Source organism: Gymnoscopelus microlampas, assembly GCF_963454915.1.
Source record: "Gymnoscopelus microlampas genome assembly, chromosome: 1".
Taxonomy (NCBI): domain Eukaryota; kingdom Metazoa; phylum Chordata; class Actinopteri; order Myctophiformes; family Myctophidae; genus Gymnoscopelus; species Gymnoscopelus microlampas.
Window position 1 is genome coordinate 53699333 of NC_139962.1, and position 17436 is coordinate 53716768.

Here is a 17436-nt window from a genome sequence, read left to right on the forward strand (position 1 = left end):
GTGAGAAATGGTTTAACATAAACGAGTCACAAATACCGATCAAATCAAAGGGGTCTACTGTTGATGCAGGCTAAAGCTCCTCGCGCTCTGATGTACATAATGTGATAATACATTCTTGACATTTTTTTTTACCAGATTAGCCCCTTAAGACCTGGAACGCATCTGTGTCATTTTAGATTTATTTTTTAGATATACAAGCTCGTAGTGCGGCAGGTGCCGCGCTACAAGCTTGTAGACCTTCCATTTTTGAAAAATCGTGAAAACTTGTGCAAATCTTTGAATATATATATTTTTTCAAGCAAACATTTTTTACTCAAATATTTACTTCCCTCCCTGGAACAAAATATTTTGAGATGGGGGTCCGCGGCCAAATACATATACTATTGGATGGTCCTTGACATGAAATCGTTTGAGCACCACTGATATAGCAACATACGTTTTTTCAACTTTTTTTTTTAATAGCCAAAGAAATCTAAAATGACAGAGATGCGTTCATGGATTGAATGAGATAATAGATTCTTGACATTTTTTTGCCAGATTAGACACTGGCTCAGAGCATAGCTATCAGGTTGCCTGTTTCTCAGCTGATGTTGGCGTTGTCCATCGAGGGTGCAGTGTTGTGTTTTGCTTTGATGTATTGATGGTGTAGATGGTTATTGTAATTGATATATTGACCTGTTTGCTTTTAACGTGACTGGAAAGGTCACAAATATTTTTTACTCTTTGATTTGCCATACTGGGTTTGGGAAGTGTGGATCTATATTTGTGTTAGGTTTGTATTTCTTTTTTTGTATTTGTTGAACATGAATCTATTCTAGAATACAGAAGTATTCATCTAGAATTTAATTTCTATAAAAGGTATTCTGTAACTGTATAGCTAAGCACAGTCGGTGACACTGGACAATGGGTCCACTTGAGAACATTGAGAACATTACACGGAGTAGAATGAAATGTGAGCATTGGAGCAGTGCTGGTGTGGGTGGTTGGCTGGACAGTAAGCTGCTGTAGAGGTCCAAGTAGTGGACGCCAGCGTCATGTGCTCCTCTGTTATTCACAGATGACGGGAGAGGTTGGGAGAAAGAAAAAAGCCTCAACATTTTTGAAGTTGCTACGGTATCAACCACTCATAGCGGAAATAACCAATCTGCCGTTTTCGGTGTGAAACTCAAGTCGGACGACGGAGTAGAAAAGAGGCATTAGGCACTCTATGGTGAAAAAGAAGTGCACTTTGTCTGATGCAAGACATCCCTTATAAACCAACAGAACATTGGCCCTTTACAACAAGGCCCTCACATCTGAAACTATAGCCTCATTGTGGCAGTCATAGAAACAAAGAGTGCAGACTTCTTCAACTTAATAACATACTGTATGTTATATGTGCGTGATAGATAGGTGGATCTCTAGATATATACATGGGCCAAACGATGGTACTGGAAGTGGAACCCTTCATTTGTTTCATATACAATGTATAATTTATTTACATCTGCACCTAATTTGCACCTAGAAGCAAATCGAGTGCTCCAGTACCTTCTCTGGGTTCAGTCGTTCAGAACCCTTAGACCTGTTTTTAACCATTTGTCTTTTTTGACAAGGTGAAGCGCACGAGAACCCATCAATACGGATACAACGCAGATACATAGACTTTTATTTGATCTTCACTGCCAGGCGGAAACGTTGTACTCTATGTCCAAAACCACTGCTTGTCTAGAAATGGAAAGAAATAACATGTGTACCAATGGATCCAATGGCTATTTACTATCGCTACGTTTGCACGACACTGTCATGTAACTAAGTATAAAATGGCACTGAAGTGGTTAAAGGGTGACCAATAGCATTCATTCATAAAGAGAAAAAAGCCCCATAAAATGATATGTGATACGATCCAGATTTCTGCCTGACAGCGACAAAACATAGAGATGGATATAAATGGATTGATATCTGCAGATCCATCCATCACGTCCCTGTCCCCTCGCTGTCAGATGGAGTGTTGATTGGGGTCCAGTCAGTTGATCTGTAGCCTGCCGGGTCTCCTGGGAGAGACAGGACTTAGGTTACAGTTGGAGAGCCCATCTCACTTTTCGCGCCATCCAACCTTTTCATTCCCCCACCCCCACCCCCTCATTTTCGCCAGGTGACCCATCTACATGACCTACGGAGAGGGAGTCATGTTTCTCCCTCTCTCTCTCTCTCTCTCTCTCTCTCCATATCCCTTCATCTCCGTTCCCTATCTCTTTTCCTGTCTATCTCTCATTCTTTTGCAGGTTAGCACCCCAACACACCCATGCACGCACACACACACACACACACACACACACACACACACACACACACACACACACACACACACACACACACACACACACACACACACACACACACACACACACACACACACACACACACACACACACACACTCACTCTTCCCTCCCTCCCCCTCTCTGCTGCTGTACTTTACATCTGTCATGTCATCTCATCTTGTCTTTTTAATGAAGCCAATCGGTGCTGTGGTGAGATTTAAAGCTTAATGCTCTCAGCTCTGTGGTTTTGAACGCTCTTTGTTACGTGTTATGCTGCAGTTGCTGGCGTAGCTCATGCAGTCGGTGCTGTTTCTATAAGGGCTGCCTCCTCCTCACTGTAATAATTCTCACAAAGGGCCATGTCTCACGGTCTCCTTGGTAAATATAGTTCTATGTATGCACCCCTCCCTTCTCTGCCGGTGAAGGTGTGTGTGTGTGTAGGGTATTTTAATCCCAGGCGTGGTGTGTTAAGATTTTTTTATTTTTGATAAAGGGCCTAAAGGCGTAGGGTCAGGGCGATTGTTTTCTTAGCGATTATTCCATCAATTACTATTTTGTTTAATCGATAATCGAGAAGTGTTTATGAGAACATTTGGCCATACTTTTATATATTTATTATATCAACAACTTTGCGATAAAAAAAAAAAAAGATTAACAAAATAGATTGTTTGGATTAATCGCCTTAAGCCCTGCTTTATGTTACATTTACTTACTTTTATATCGTCACGCAACAATAGCTGATCTGCTATTTGTCACCTTTTAATGGCATGTCCAAAATAGGCATGCCAGGTTGAAAGTGGTTAGGCAGTTTTAGCCCAATTAGACTTCACAGTCTATTTATGCTACTCGATTAACCAATTATTTTATTATTATCGGCAACATTTATTAAACTTTACCCCTAGTTTTTAGCCCAGTTGGCTGAAGCTGCAGTCTGTGTGTTTTCTCTTTCTCCATTTGGTTCTCGCTCTTGCTCTCCTTCCTCCTCCAGTGACCAGCTGTGGATTTTATCCTCATGCCTGGCATAGTGTTATATCTATAGCGTAACGCTACATTGAACCGCCCTTATAGAGAGGGGAGGAGGCTAGCCTAGTGTGTGTGTGTGTGTGTGTGTGTGTGTGCATCTCTTACCACTTGATATGAATTGGTCAGTCATGTGAGTAGTGGCTCTGCCTGGACTAAAGATAGACAATTCCATACAGTCGTGACTTTTTTACCTTTTATGTCCTTGGCCCTCGCATTAAAAATAAAACATACTCGGGGCCCCAGCGAGCGCAGGGCCCCTCTGTTTCTGACAATACAACACATCTCTGACATACGAACATGTAAACCACATGGCGACTAAAGTAAACACTCCACATGTGGAGTCTGGCTGCTAGGAGTGAACATTTTCTCCTCCCACCTTCCTCTCTTTCTCTCACTGTCTGTCTTTCTTTCTTTGTTTCTCTTGCTCTCTCTCTCGCTTTCTTCCCTCATTTGTTCTTGTTTCTTTCTGACCCTTTGTCAACTCTTAAGTAAAGCTAGCTCTTTAGATCTCTCATACTGTCCTTCCCTCTGTTTATATACAGTGTATATATGTGTATTATACTGTGTATATATATATGTGTATTATACTGTATATGTGTATTATACTGTATATATACTGTATATGTGTGTGTGTGTGTGTGTGTGTGTGTGTGTGTGTGTGTGTGTGTGTGTGTGTGTGTGTGTGTGTGTGTGTGTGTGTGTGTGTGTGTGTGTGTGTGTGTGTGTGTGTGTGTGTGTGTGTGTGTGTGTGTGTGTGACAGAGAGTCAATTCAAAGGAGCTTTATTGGCATGAGAAAACATACGTTTACATTGCCAAAGCAAGTGTCAAAATGTAATACAAACAGTTGAAAATGGGGAAAGTATATACAGTTGGAGGGGGTACATAATTGTGTAAACAGAGCTATGTCACATTACATGTTATATGTACAGGGTATAAAGCTTTTTGGGACAAATAGCAGCATTTTTTCTCAAAACTATTGAAATAGTATACAAAAAAAGCCTCAGATTTCAAATGCGTTTAAAGGTAGCAGCTCTGTTTATATGTGCAGCAGGTCTAGAGGACTACTCAGGAGTCAGGGGGGTCTGCAGGGGAGAAGGGGGGTGGGGGGGGGGGGGGGCTTGAGGGCAGAGGGGCAGTGTTGGTCTTTGAAGACCCTCAGACAGTGACGTGAGGCCGGGGGCTGTTTGTGTTGGCTGACACCTTTCTTACAGCAGTGATCCAGTCTTTCTCCAGCTGGCAGGACCTGGCTGATCAGTCCACCTCCTCCCCTCGGACCCTCCCCTCCCTCGTCTCTGCTCCTCCTCCTATCCCTGTCCCACCATCCCCCTCCTCCTCCTCCTCCTCCCCTTCCTCAAGTTTGTCAAGGACCTTGAGTCTGACTCTGGTTTTGAGGACCCCTGAAGACCCTGCACTCCTCCTCCCCTTGCTATTACCGCTTGTGTGTGTGTGTCTCTCTCTCTCTCTCTCTCTCTCTCTCTCTCTCTCTCTCTCTCTCTGTCTCTGTCTCTGTCTCTCTCTCTCTCTCCCTCTGTTTCTCTCTCTCTCTCTCTCTATGGACAGTTGGTAGGCCTTTTGCTTACCGCACAGAGTGCCTTTTAGAATGTATACGTTGGAATAAGCTTTTAATTCTTAACCACTTTGAATTTGGCCTCCCTATTTTGGGCATTTGTTTTGGGCGAAAATGTTTGCTTGTAGATTGGCTATTTTCGCCACTTTTGCACAACGCTGTCATGTGACAAAGTATAACATGGGCCAAAAGTGGTTAAGTAGAGGGCCTAAATTAGGCCATAAGAGAGGGACACCATTCTGTGAAAGCAATAGTATGTAGTGCATAGGTGAAGGGTTTCTCTTTCTCTCGTTTTCCTTCCTCTCGCCTTTCCTAAACTGTGAGGAGGAGGATGGTAGTGAAACCTCACACCGCTGGCGCCCATTTGGTGAAAAATTCATTTCCTGTACGTCTCTCTGCATCCATGTCGGCCTGGAAGTCTGTCACTCGCGCCACTTAATTATTTAAAAAATGCCAGTCATGTGAAGTCAGCCATATTTAATTTACCTCAGTGGCGTCAGGGACTCTGCCACTGATTTATTATAGAACCCCCCCTTCTCCACAACCACCACCACCACCTCCCCCCTTACCTCTTTTAATGCAAACAGCTGTTTTCCCACAAAAATAGGTCAAAGGTGAACTGAAATGACCTGGTGTTTTCTCTTTCTTTTTCTTTATGTGGCATTGGAGGGTTGTCCTCAGGACTGTAGCAGAGAAAGAGGAGAGGTGGAGATGACTGTGGAATGTTCTGGAAGGACAGACATTGACCTGTCATTGACTGTCACTGGGTTGCTCCTCCTCCTCCTCCTCAGTTCCACGACTTTTCTATCTCTCCTTCCCTCTGTCACACTCTGGCTGGAAGCAAGCGATGCAGAGAGAAAAACATCTCTCTCTTTCTCTGTCCCTCCCTCCCTCCGTCCGCCGTCCCTCTGCTACTCTCCTAGTGGTGTTCTTCTCATCCTGACCAGTGGTGTAAAGTAACTAAGTACATTTACTCAAGTACTGTACTTAAGTATAACTTGTAGGTATTTTTACTTTACTGGAGTATTTCCAATTTTCTGTACTTTTACTTATACTCCACTACATCTCAGAGGCAAATAATTGAAAACTTTAGTTACTAGTTACTTTGCAGATACAAATTATTACATTATAAAACATACATTAACCACTTAAGCCCTATTTTATACCTAGGCTATTTGAAAATAGCAGATCTACAAGCTCACAACGCGTCGCATCGCAACGCGTTGTGAGCTTGTAGATCTGCTATTTTCAAACATTTTAGTACTTTTACTTTTGGTACTTTGAGTACATTTTGATACCAATACTTAAATTCCGGACTTTTACTTGCAAAGGGGTACTTCTACATTGCAGCATTGATACTTTTACTTGAGTAAAACATTTGAGTACTTTTTCCACCACTGAATCTCATCCTGACTGACCGCTCCCAGACGTTTAGCTAGCTTGTAGTCTGGCCCTCTGGGCTCCTGTGGGCTGTGGATTTGTTCCCTTCCCTTCCCTGTGCCTGTGTGCCTCTGTGGCTGGAAGTCAGAGGAAGGACTTAGGGAGTGGTTCTAAGGGGGGGCGCTCAGCCACAGCACTTCCCACCAGCGCGACCTCTGACCCCCGGTGCCATTAATCACTCGGCTCCTGATGGCCCTGTCCCAGGGGGAAAATCAGTCCGGGGCAAAGGATGATGGGAGGTGAAGCCTGCAGCCAATTACAGATTGGTTCAGTGTGGCCTAGTGGACAAATCATGGCTTCAGAGAGAGAGGCCGAATAGCCAATAGTGGCCTACATCGGGTCTCCATGACCTAATGCCTCTGATGTTGTTCGATATGTGGCCTGATATCATAGAGGTGCCGCTGTGACTGACCGAGTCGTCCACCTTAACACGAATGACCGAGGAGGGTTTGAGGTGGCACAAATATTGCAATCGTACTATCAATCAATGGAGATATAAAACTCTGAATCAATATTGAATAAATTACATTAATAAAAAGCATATAGATCACGCAAAACGGCTGCATGCCTGAAAAGTCTGCGCTGCTTAATTTCAGCCTGTAGGGCTTCGGGGTTGTATTGTTGTTTGTGAAGACGAATGACGAGACTTGAAATTTGAGAAGGAAGATACACTGGCTGAGACTATAGGGCCTGATTTATACGTGGTTGCGCGCTGGTGTCGAGCACCGAAAATAACCGATCTACAAGCTCCCATTGTGCCACTCTGCGACGCGTTGTGAGCATGTAGATGGGCTATTTTTGGAACTTATAAAGACAAATGACAGCAGAATGAACCATGACGCAGAAATAATTTGGTGAAATAAAAGTTGAAATATGCCTGGAATGAATGCAGCTGAAGCAAATGGGATTGTGTTCAAAGAGTAGAGAGTGTGTGTGTGTGTGTGTGTGTGTGTGTGTGTGTGTGTGTGTGTGTGTGTGTGTGTGTGTGTGTGTGTGTGTGTGTGTGTGTGTGTGTGTGTGTGTGTACATGCATATGTGCACGTGTTCAAAGGAGGGAATGTGTATTAAGTTGCTGTGTGTGTGTGTGTGTGTGTGTGTTAAATGGTTGGAATCAAACCAGATGTTGTGCTCCAAAGGCCGGCATGCTTGTTGATTCCCCCAGATGAGGGAGTTCTGTGGCTAAGTGTTGCTAATGTGATTCTGCTCAATTACACCATTTATTATCAAAGGTGTTCTCCCACAGTTCTGCTCACATGTGGCCAAACTCGTTGAAACGAGAAACGTGGCCATGTGGCGACTAATTACACAGTTTACTTTCCAAAACCATCATTCCTCCACAAATGAAGGAACATTTACCTGCGCGCTGTCTCTCTCTCTCTCTCTCTCTCTGTCTCTGTCTCTCTGTCTCTCTGTCTGTCTCTCTCTCTCTCTCTCTCTCTCTCTCTCTCTCTGTCTCTCTCTCTGTCTCTCTCATACACACACACACACACACACACACACACACACACACACACACACACACACACACACACACACACACACACACACACACACACACACACACACACACACACACACACACACACACACACTACCCGATGAGCAGGTTGGTACCTTGCATGGTTTCCTCCGCCATCTGTGTGTGAATGTGAAATACGTTGTAAAGCGCTTTGAAGTGTCGGAAAGACTAGAAAGGAACTGTATAAATGCAGTCCATTTACCATTTAACCTCGTCTTTTACAAATTGACATTTGCTATATTCTCTAGTTGAATTAGTTGTCTGTGTCATCATATATTGTCCCTGGTAAAGCACACTTTGCTTTATCAATAACTTTGACACATTTTCCCTTGAAATCTTTGCGGTTCCAACGTGATTATGAGTCGGGGAATGGAACCACGGAGCGCGTTGCATTAAAAGCCTCGCTCATTGCCTGCCGCGTCAGGAGGGGAGGCCTGTTCTTTTGTGTCTCATTTGTTGTGCTCTCATTGTCCGTGGGGACGCCCGTGCCTGTATGAAAACATGGCTTCCTGCTGACCTGCACTTTAATTCACACATCAATAACCTCTGGCCGACCTCTGACCCCTCCAGTTGTCCTAATTGTTTGATGCGGGATTGATGTCCAGCGCTGCATTAAATAACTGTGACCAGGCGCTGGACGTGACGGGCCAGAGAGGCCCACATTCCTGACACTTTGATCTGTTGTATGTTCTGGAAACATTGAGATACTGGTCCTCTCTCTCTCGCTCTCGCTCTCTCTGGGTGGCATGCTTATTGTGACATCAGCCAGGCGCTCTTGTATTCTAAATCAGATAGATTTACACTGTCTCTTCTCTTGCTCTTGTTCTTCTCTTCTCTTCTCTTCTCTTCTCTTCTCTTCTCTTCTCTTCTCTTCTCTTCTCTTCTCTTCTCTTCTCTTCTCTTCTCTTCTCTTCGCTTCGCTTCTCCTCTCCAGTGGTGTAAAGTAACTAAGTACATTTACTCAAGTACTGTACTTAAGTACAATTTTGAGGTATTTTTTACTTTACTGGAGTATTGCCAGTTTTCAGTACTTTTACTTCTACTCCACTACATCTCAAAGGCAAATATTGTACTTTTACTCCACTACAATTATTTGAAACATACATTAACCACTTTAGCCCTATATACATTTCGGCCATTTGAAAATAGCCGATCTACAAGCTCACAATGCGTCGCGATGCGACGCATTGTGAGCTTATAGATCGTGTGAAATGGGACTTTCTAAATAATGAGTACTTTCTATTTTTGGTACTATAAGTACTTTTTGATACCAATACTTTTGTACTTTGACTCGAGTAAATGTTTAATTCTGGACTTTTACTTGTAACAGAGTATTTCTACAATGCAGTATTGATATTCTTACTCAAGTAAAACATGCGAGTACTTTTTCCGCCACTCCTCCTCTCTTCTCTTAACTCTAGACCGTTAATTGTCTCTGGAGATAAGAGATTGTTGGAAAAGCGTTCTCTGCCTTCTGCATGGGGTTAAACTCAAGGACAGAATTGAGGCAAATTTTGTCCACTGGGGATATTCATCTGCTTATGTCTGCTCTAACTATTACTAGTGTATATCTCAGTCCAGCCAGTGCTCCTCAGCACTGTGGCTTGATTTCATAGACCTCTAATCCTTGGCCGTACTTATTCCATCTTACAATCTCCTTAGTTGTTGACCCCTGCTTCTTGCCCTGCCACTTCTCTGTCACATGATGATTTTTACAACAGCAGGAATATTGTGTGAACACTATGGCTTTAACCCTTGCTCCCCCCACTAATAGTTTATTATTGTGACGAGAAAATGAAGCTAATCCTAATGTTTTGAGTCAAATCTAGATCACTGGTTCTCAAAGTGGGTATCCGGGGACCCCCAAAGGTCCTTGAGGGGGTTCCAGGGGTCCCCAGCAAAATGAAAGTTTGGCTATTCGAAAACACATTAGCAAGCTCACAACACATCGCGATTTCCGTGGCGTTGTTGAGCTTTTAGATCTGCTATTTTTGCTATTAAAAAACAACAATAAAGCTTGACAATGTTGACAAACCTTCTGTTATGGGGGTCCTTGGCACTGAATATTTTCAAACGGGGTGGTCTGCAGACAAATACATATGTATTTCTGGGTCCTTTAGAACAACCGCTCTAGATAAGAGCACCGGTTACAATGCATGAAAAAACATACATGGACTCATTAGCCCTCCTCCATACAGATGGATCATGTAATTATTAATTAAGACATGTCTGTAGCTGGTACAAGCACCCCACCCCCATGCACACACACGGCTCCATGTGTTCCTCTGTGGCCAGCATGTTCCTCCTGGGCTTACAGACAACCTGGCCTGGACTTCAAGTTACTAACTTAAGGCATTGAATCTGGGCTAATCTCCAAGGGGCCTGATCACTGCTGATTTACAAAATACATTAATGGCTCCTATTCCGGGCTGAGATCAGTAGCAGCAGGCCGCGTTGGGCTGGAGGATTGGCTTGGCATTATCGGCCAGGAGCAGATCTGGCCCAGGTTCCTAACCCCACCCCCCCCACCCCCCCCACCCCCCTCCCAACACGCGCGCTGCATCGCTAACAGCCGTGATGGATTTACTCAGCACAATCCTTTAAATGAGCTTCATTATACCGGGGCGATCCAGGAGCCCCCCACTGCCACAGGATTACCAGGCCGATACAATCCACCAATCCGCCATTCTACTACCTACCCCCCCCCCCCCCCCCCCCCTTGCAGCCAGTGTTGCCAGATTTTGCGAAGAAATTAACAACCAGGTCGATGAAAACTAGCCCAAAAGAATCGACTATTAGGCCACATGAGCACTTAAACCCTGTATATATCGGCTATTTAAAAGAAAATATTGAAAAATACAATTAAAACAACACAGGGGTCCCTGTCACACAATATTTTCAGATGGAGGTCCTTGACATGAAAATGTTTGAGAACCACTGGTTTAAACAACATTTAGGAGGCAACTACACTTTACAAACGAGCCCAAAAAACCCCAACCTGCATCTACCAATATTTTCAAGCAACTTTACAGAAAAACAAAGCCAAAGTCGCTTACAATAAGCGGACGTGGCAACACTGATTGCAGCGTCACTCACAACATGAACCGGCTTTCATCAGAGCACGTTGCCCTGCCATACTGTTATAGATTGTCCTTTTTGATTCTGACGCTCTGTCTGACAACCCCCCTGCCCCCTTCTAGTCCTCCCCCCTCTTTCTCCTCCTGCTCCTACGTCCCAACACGCGCTCCCTTGCACCTCCCTCTGCCTCCTCCTCCTCCTCATGCACTTGCTGCACGCTTTGCTGCAGATAAGCTGTTGACAAGATTAATGCATCTGTATCAAAAGTCTGGAGCCGCTTCGCTTTGTGTCGTTTGGTGAATCCCCTTTTCCAGGTCAAGCCTGTTTGGACTTAACTGGGATAATATGTTTTCATGTCAGGTTTAATAGGCTGTGTCAGGTTGACATGTCACCTAGCCCGGTCATAGTGGCCAACAGTTTATGAAAGCACCATATTTAGTCACAGGAGAACATCATTCCCAGCGTAATCGTTCTGCATTGTGAATGCATACAGTCTACTGCCTGCTGTATGGAGTGTAGGGCTGCAACGGTTACTCAAACTAATCGATGTAATTGATTGCAAAACACAACAACAACCTATTAATGATTTGAATGAAACAATAGATTTTCGGGGTGAAAAAAATGGCGACTATAGCAGATCTTCTCTAATTGAATCAGAATATGTTGCTTTGACAGCTGGTGTGTCATGTTTAGCATACCACCTATATATTTTTTGTGATTGCGTTGTGATTGGCTGAGAGGCATTCTATGCGTGTATTTATCCCACCTGCATAATGATGACCTGACGAAGGCCCTGGTGGCGGTATTAAGGGTCAATTTAGTGATCCTCGTAAAATCAGTGGTGGAAAAAAGTTTTCAAATGTATAAAATGTATAAAAATCTTCCAAAAATAGCAGATCTACAAGCTCACAATGTGTCGCATGGCGACACATTGTGAGATGTAATGGAGTGTAATGGAGCCTCTGAGATGTAATGGAGTAGAAGTAAAAAGTACTGAACATTGGAAATACTTCAGTTAAGTAAAAAAAAAACTCAAAATGTAACTTAGGTACAGTACTTGAGTAAATGTACTTCACACCGCTGCATAAAATACTCCGTCATACTCTGCCATGTGCGAATGTGTGCAGGTTTTGTACTTTTCATATTGTTTCAAACTAGCACCTTTTTTTTAAAAAGATGTGCGTGTGATTACGAGACATCTTTGCATTCCAATGACTGCCAATATCTCCCAACAATATCACATATCAGAAATATTAACACTGAAGCTGTGTTATTATATACTCAAGGTCATGCCATACCGTGACATTGGCACTGGTGTGTGCTGAGCCACAGCCAGTGCCAAGCTACACACACCAGTGCCAATAGCTTACAGAGTAACACAGTGGTTCCAAAACGGTGTGCTCCTGTGAGACCGGTCCAGGTGTGCCTTGGGATTTTGTGACAACCACACCATATGTTATTGCAATATACACACTGTACAAACCTTTTGTACAAACTGTACAAAAAGTTATGAATTATGTTTTCATTCATTCTTTACCCTAAAAATATATATTTAACCACTTTCAACCTGGCGCCCCTATTTTGGGCATGCAATTATAGATGAAAATGTTAAATTAATTAATTGATTTCTTTATTTTCTTTTGCTTTTGTTTCCACCAAAAAACTAGCAAAAATAGCATATCTATATGCTCACAACTTGTTGCGTCGCAAGTTCTGCAATGAGCTTTTAAATTGACAATGAATACAGAGATTTTGCCTTGCCCGTTTCGAAAGGCAAAACTGTGCACTCTTGCATGTGCGACAGTTGCTTAACTTGCTTTGCTCCACAATCTGTGAACACTTTTAAGAGAGCACTAAAAACCTACCATTTTAACTAGGGATGTCCGATATTATCGGCCTCCCGATATTATCGGCCGATATTAGCATAAAAATCGATATCGGGAAAATATCGGTATCGGTTTTTGAAAAAAAATAAATAAAAAAAAAAATATTTTTATTTTTTTTGCTTTATAAATAAGTTACAGGAGTTTTTACTGTATATGGTGTGTGTGATATGAAATTTAAGCTTACCCTAATCACAGTAATCCCCGCATATATCGGTATCGGTTGATATCGGTATCGGTAATTAAGAGTTGGACAATATCGGTATATCGGTTATCGGTAAAAAAGCCAATATCGGACAACCCTAATTTTAACAAAGCATTTGGTTAGCTTTTTAAGCCGGTTTAATAACACTGCCTCTCCGTTTTAAACTTGTTTTTAAACATGTTTTAAACCTGTTTTTAGACTTTTTGATTATCCTGCAAATGGTTTTCTTTATCTTGTTTTATTATGTACTGTAGCACTTTGAGGTTTGTTTCAAATGTAAAGTGCAATACAAATAAAATGTATTATTATTATTATATCTGTATCTAACGGGTTCTTCTCCTTCCTCCATAGGGACCCCAGTCAACCGCATCCCCATCATGGCCAAGCAGGTGCTCGACCTGTACATGCTCTACAAACTGGTGACGGAGAAGGGAGGCCTGGTGGAGGTCATCAACAAGAAGATCTGGAGAGAGATCACCAAGGGACTCAACCTGCCCACCTCCATCACCAGCGCTGCTTTCACCCTGCGCACACAGTGAGTAGGCCTGGGAATCAGTACATCATGTGATAATCGCAATTATCTTTGCATAATCGTCATAATTGTTTCCATGTTGAAAGATTTTCATATATTTTCAAAAATAGTGGAAATAGCGGATCTACAAGCTCACAATGCGTTGCATTAAAGGGATAGTTCACCCCCAAAATGACTTTTTTTTAATCGATTACTCACCCCCTGGAGAATTGAATTCATGGATATTTTTTTGTTTTTGGTCGCATTCCTAAGCCAATAATTTGATGACCGGCAGCAGTTCCGGGAGGAGACACAAAGTGTCTCCTTGTGTCTCCTACCGGAAGCGCTGCCTACCGGTCCACTGGTCATGCGACATAAACAAAAAGATATCGGTGAATTCAAGTCTCCATGGGGTGAATAATCGATAGAAAATAAGTCATGTTGGGGGTGAACTATCCCTTTAATGTATTTTTTAAAATTATAATCGCAATTATTTGTGTGACAATTAATCAGCATGTAAAATGTCATAATCGTGACAGCAGTGAGTCTGGGCTTACCTTTTCACGCGTGTGTTCATGTGTTCATGACATGCTCTGGCATGGCTGTGTGTACAGTAATAATAAGGCTGCAACTATCCATTGTCTTCTTGGCAATTATTCTTTTGATTGCTTTTCGATTCATTGAATAACCAAAGCTTTTTTCTTTTAAATTCTTTTAAAAGTTTCATTTATCACCAATCTTTTTTTAATATATGAACGGATCAACATTAAAAAGTGAATTCATTTCTTACAATCGAGTAAAATTGATTAACCACTATATTTTATATAATTTGTCATACACCGGAGTCACGTGAGAATACCAAAAATAACATTTCTAGCTCACAACGTGCCGTGATGCAACACATTGTAAGCTTGTAGATCTGCTGTCTTTGAAAATAAATTATTTTTAAATCAGTAATCGATTTAAATTGATCGATCAAAAAAAAAGAATTGAATCAATTTCTTTAAATTAAAGGTTCCATTCTGTGAACCTCAAATAATGTTTGTCTATATGCATGTTGTCATCTGCGTCCTATGTGTGTCTATGTGCATGCATGTTGTCATCTGCGTCCTATGTGTGTATGTGCATGCATGTGGTCATCTGCGTCCTATGTGTGTCTATGTGCATGCATGTGGTCATCTGCGTCCTATGTGTGTATGTGCATGCATGTTGTCATCTGTGTCCTATGGATAGTGTACATACTGTATGAGTGTGTTGACTTGTGTGTGCATTGGTACTATGAACGGTCGTGGTTGGAACTGTCATATTGGTGATATTTGCATTTAATAGTAGCATTACAATTAAGGAGTTTGAGGTGTGTGTGTGTGTGTGTGTGTGTGTGTGTGTGTGTGTGTGTGTGTGTGTGTGTGTGTGTGTGTGTGTGTGTGTGTGTGTGTGTGTGTGTGTGTGTGTGTGTGTGTGTGTGTGTGTGTGTGTGTGTGTGTGTGTGTCGGAATGCTTGTCTAGTCTTGGTGTGACCGTGTGTATATACAGTACGTGTGTGTTTACCCATGGGCGTGTTAGTTTTCCCCTCCTGCTATCACCTTCCCTCCTCACATCCAATCCATCCAGCCTTTACATCACACATAGAGCCCATTGATTCCATAGATTTATTGATGTTGATTCGGGGTCAAAGTTCAGCGTGACTCAGGTGGTGCCTTGAGTGACGCCTGCACCGGGCCCCAGGCTCTCGCTCTCTCTGTGTGTGTGAAGGCCCATTTATACCTTTCGTACGACGCGTCGCGTGCCGAAACTAGACGATAATACGAGCTCGGAACGCGACGCGTTCCGAGCTCGTATTATCGGCTATTTTCGGCGAGCGACACCGCCGTACAACGGAGCATGAATTAAGCATAAGTCTTTGTGCCGGCCCTGCACCCCCCTACTATCCCACCAGGCAGTGGAGTGCTATGCTCTAATGAAGCTTTATGTATTTTTAATGCTAGCTAGCCTGTTGTGTGGTGGTGGTGGTGGTGGGGGCACCGGGCCTTATATAATGGACGCTCTTAGCTCCACTATTGATCCCTCGCACACATACAGTACATGCCGCTCTTTTCTGCCATTATGCACTCCTCCCACATTCATAATGTTTCTGTAGGTTGGGAGAAATGCCAGCACATGTTTAGCGTGATGTCGTCATCATCATCATCTTGTGTGTGTGTGTGTTCAAGTGCACAATGTACACTTCATGTTGCAACACACATTATTAGGAGTGCCTCCCTCCCCCGCTAATGAGGAGGGCCACCTCCTTTCTTTTTTGCGCAATCCGTGTCTGAAGCGCATATATACTACATCCTTTATCCTATAACTGCCTCAGCTCCTCCTTCATCTGCATCTCCTCCTGCTCCTCAGCTGGTTTTAACCCATTCAACCCCAGGAACGCATCTGTGTCAGATGATAGATTTGTTAGATTTCTTTGACTATTCAAAAATAGCAGATATACAAGGCACTACAAGCTTGTGGATTTGCAATTTTTTGAAGAATCATGAAAATGTGTGCAAATCTTTGAATATATACACTACAGTATATATATTTCTTATAACAATTGTAACTCAAATCTTTGCTTCTGGGGGGTCCCTGGAATTAAATATTTGGAGATGGTGGTCCGCGGCCAAATATTTTTTTGGGGTCCTTGACATGAAAAAGCACCTATGAGCACCTATGATTTTTAGAAGATCATTTGTATATTCGGCCTTAGGTCTTTAAAAATATATATATTCAAAGGTTTGCAGCTGTAGTATGATCAAGTGGGGCATTCATTTTCGAAATAACACAAAAAGTTAAAATATGGAGATGGAGATAAGAGGTTTTGGCCAGACAGCAATGACATGCAAATAGCAGGTGGTCAGGAGTTTGTTTTTCTCTACCAATTGATGTCCCCTTTTCAACAATATAACAATTTTGCAACATATTCATTGCGAAATACCAAAATGCTAAAGTTTTCATGTTGTCCGTTTTCATACACCCCCAGAGAAACCGAAAGACCAATTGTATAGATAAAATATGAATAAATGAATAATAACTCACTCTCTCTTTATCTATCTCTCTCTCTCCCTTTCTCGCTCTAGAGATATTTATGCACAAGTTGTTTGTACATTCACACAAGCAATTATATAAATTAGTCACTCCCGTCTGCCAATCAGCATTGTAATTTGGTTTGAATAAGAATCAATTATGGAAGTGTTATTGCATTTTCATGGCCATCTGTCAGAAACAGTTGGCCATGTTTTATCAAATGTACTTGTAGAGCCACCCTACTTTATATTCTCCACAATGTAAAAAACCCATACGTTGTGTGGGAGAAGCCTTCTGCTTCCACTTCATAAGCATTATATGTGTAATCCATTAAGACCAGGAAAACATCTGTGTCATTTTAAGATTTATTTTGCTATAAAAAGCACGAGTGCTGCGCTATGAGCTTGTCGATCTGAAATTTTTGGAAAAATCGTGAAAATTTGGTAGTATATTGTGTTAATGTGAATGTGTCTTTCTGCATCTCCTCTTTGTGTTTGCGTGTAGATACATGAAGTACCTGTACCCGTTCGAGTGCGAGAGGAAAGGCCTGAGCTCCCCGGGTGAACTGCAGGCGGCCATCGACAGTAACCGACGTGAGGGACGTCGCCCCAGCTACAGCAGCAGCCTCTTCCGCTTCTCCCCTTCCCCCAGCACGGCCCCCCACATCCTCTCCCCTCCCAAGATGCACCTGTCGGCTCTGGGACTGGGGGCCTCCGGGACCCTCAACGACCTGCAAGGTTCGCAAGGCCACTCTCTAAAGAAAGGTAACCCACCCGCCCAACCACAATGGCAGATAAGAGACAAAGACTTGGGATAGCATACTGTAAGGCATTGGTTCTCAAAGTGGCGGGGTTGGG

The 17436-nt window shown here is 42.7% G+C and overlaps 1 protein-coding gene across 1 annotated transcript in view; it reads left to right on the top strand.

Moving 5' to 3' along the window:
* LOC311047338 (AT-rich interactive domain-containing protein 3B) overlaps positions 1-17436 on the top strand; it is a 71573-nt gene that overhangs the window by 43989 nt on the left and 10148 nt on the right. The window contains exons 5-6 of the mRNA XM_084060023.1: positions 13366-13549; positions 17084-17343. Coding sequence (XP_083916149.1) covers positions 13366-13549; positions 17084-17343 — 444 coding nt within the window. The remainder of the gene's footprint in view (positions 1-13365; positions 13550-17083; positions 17344-17436) is intronic.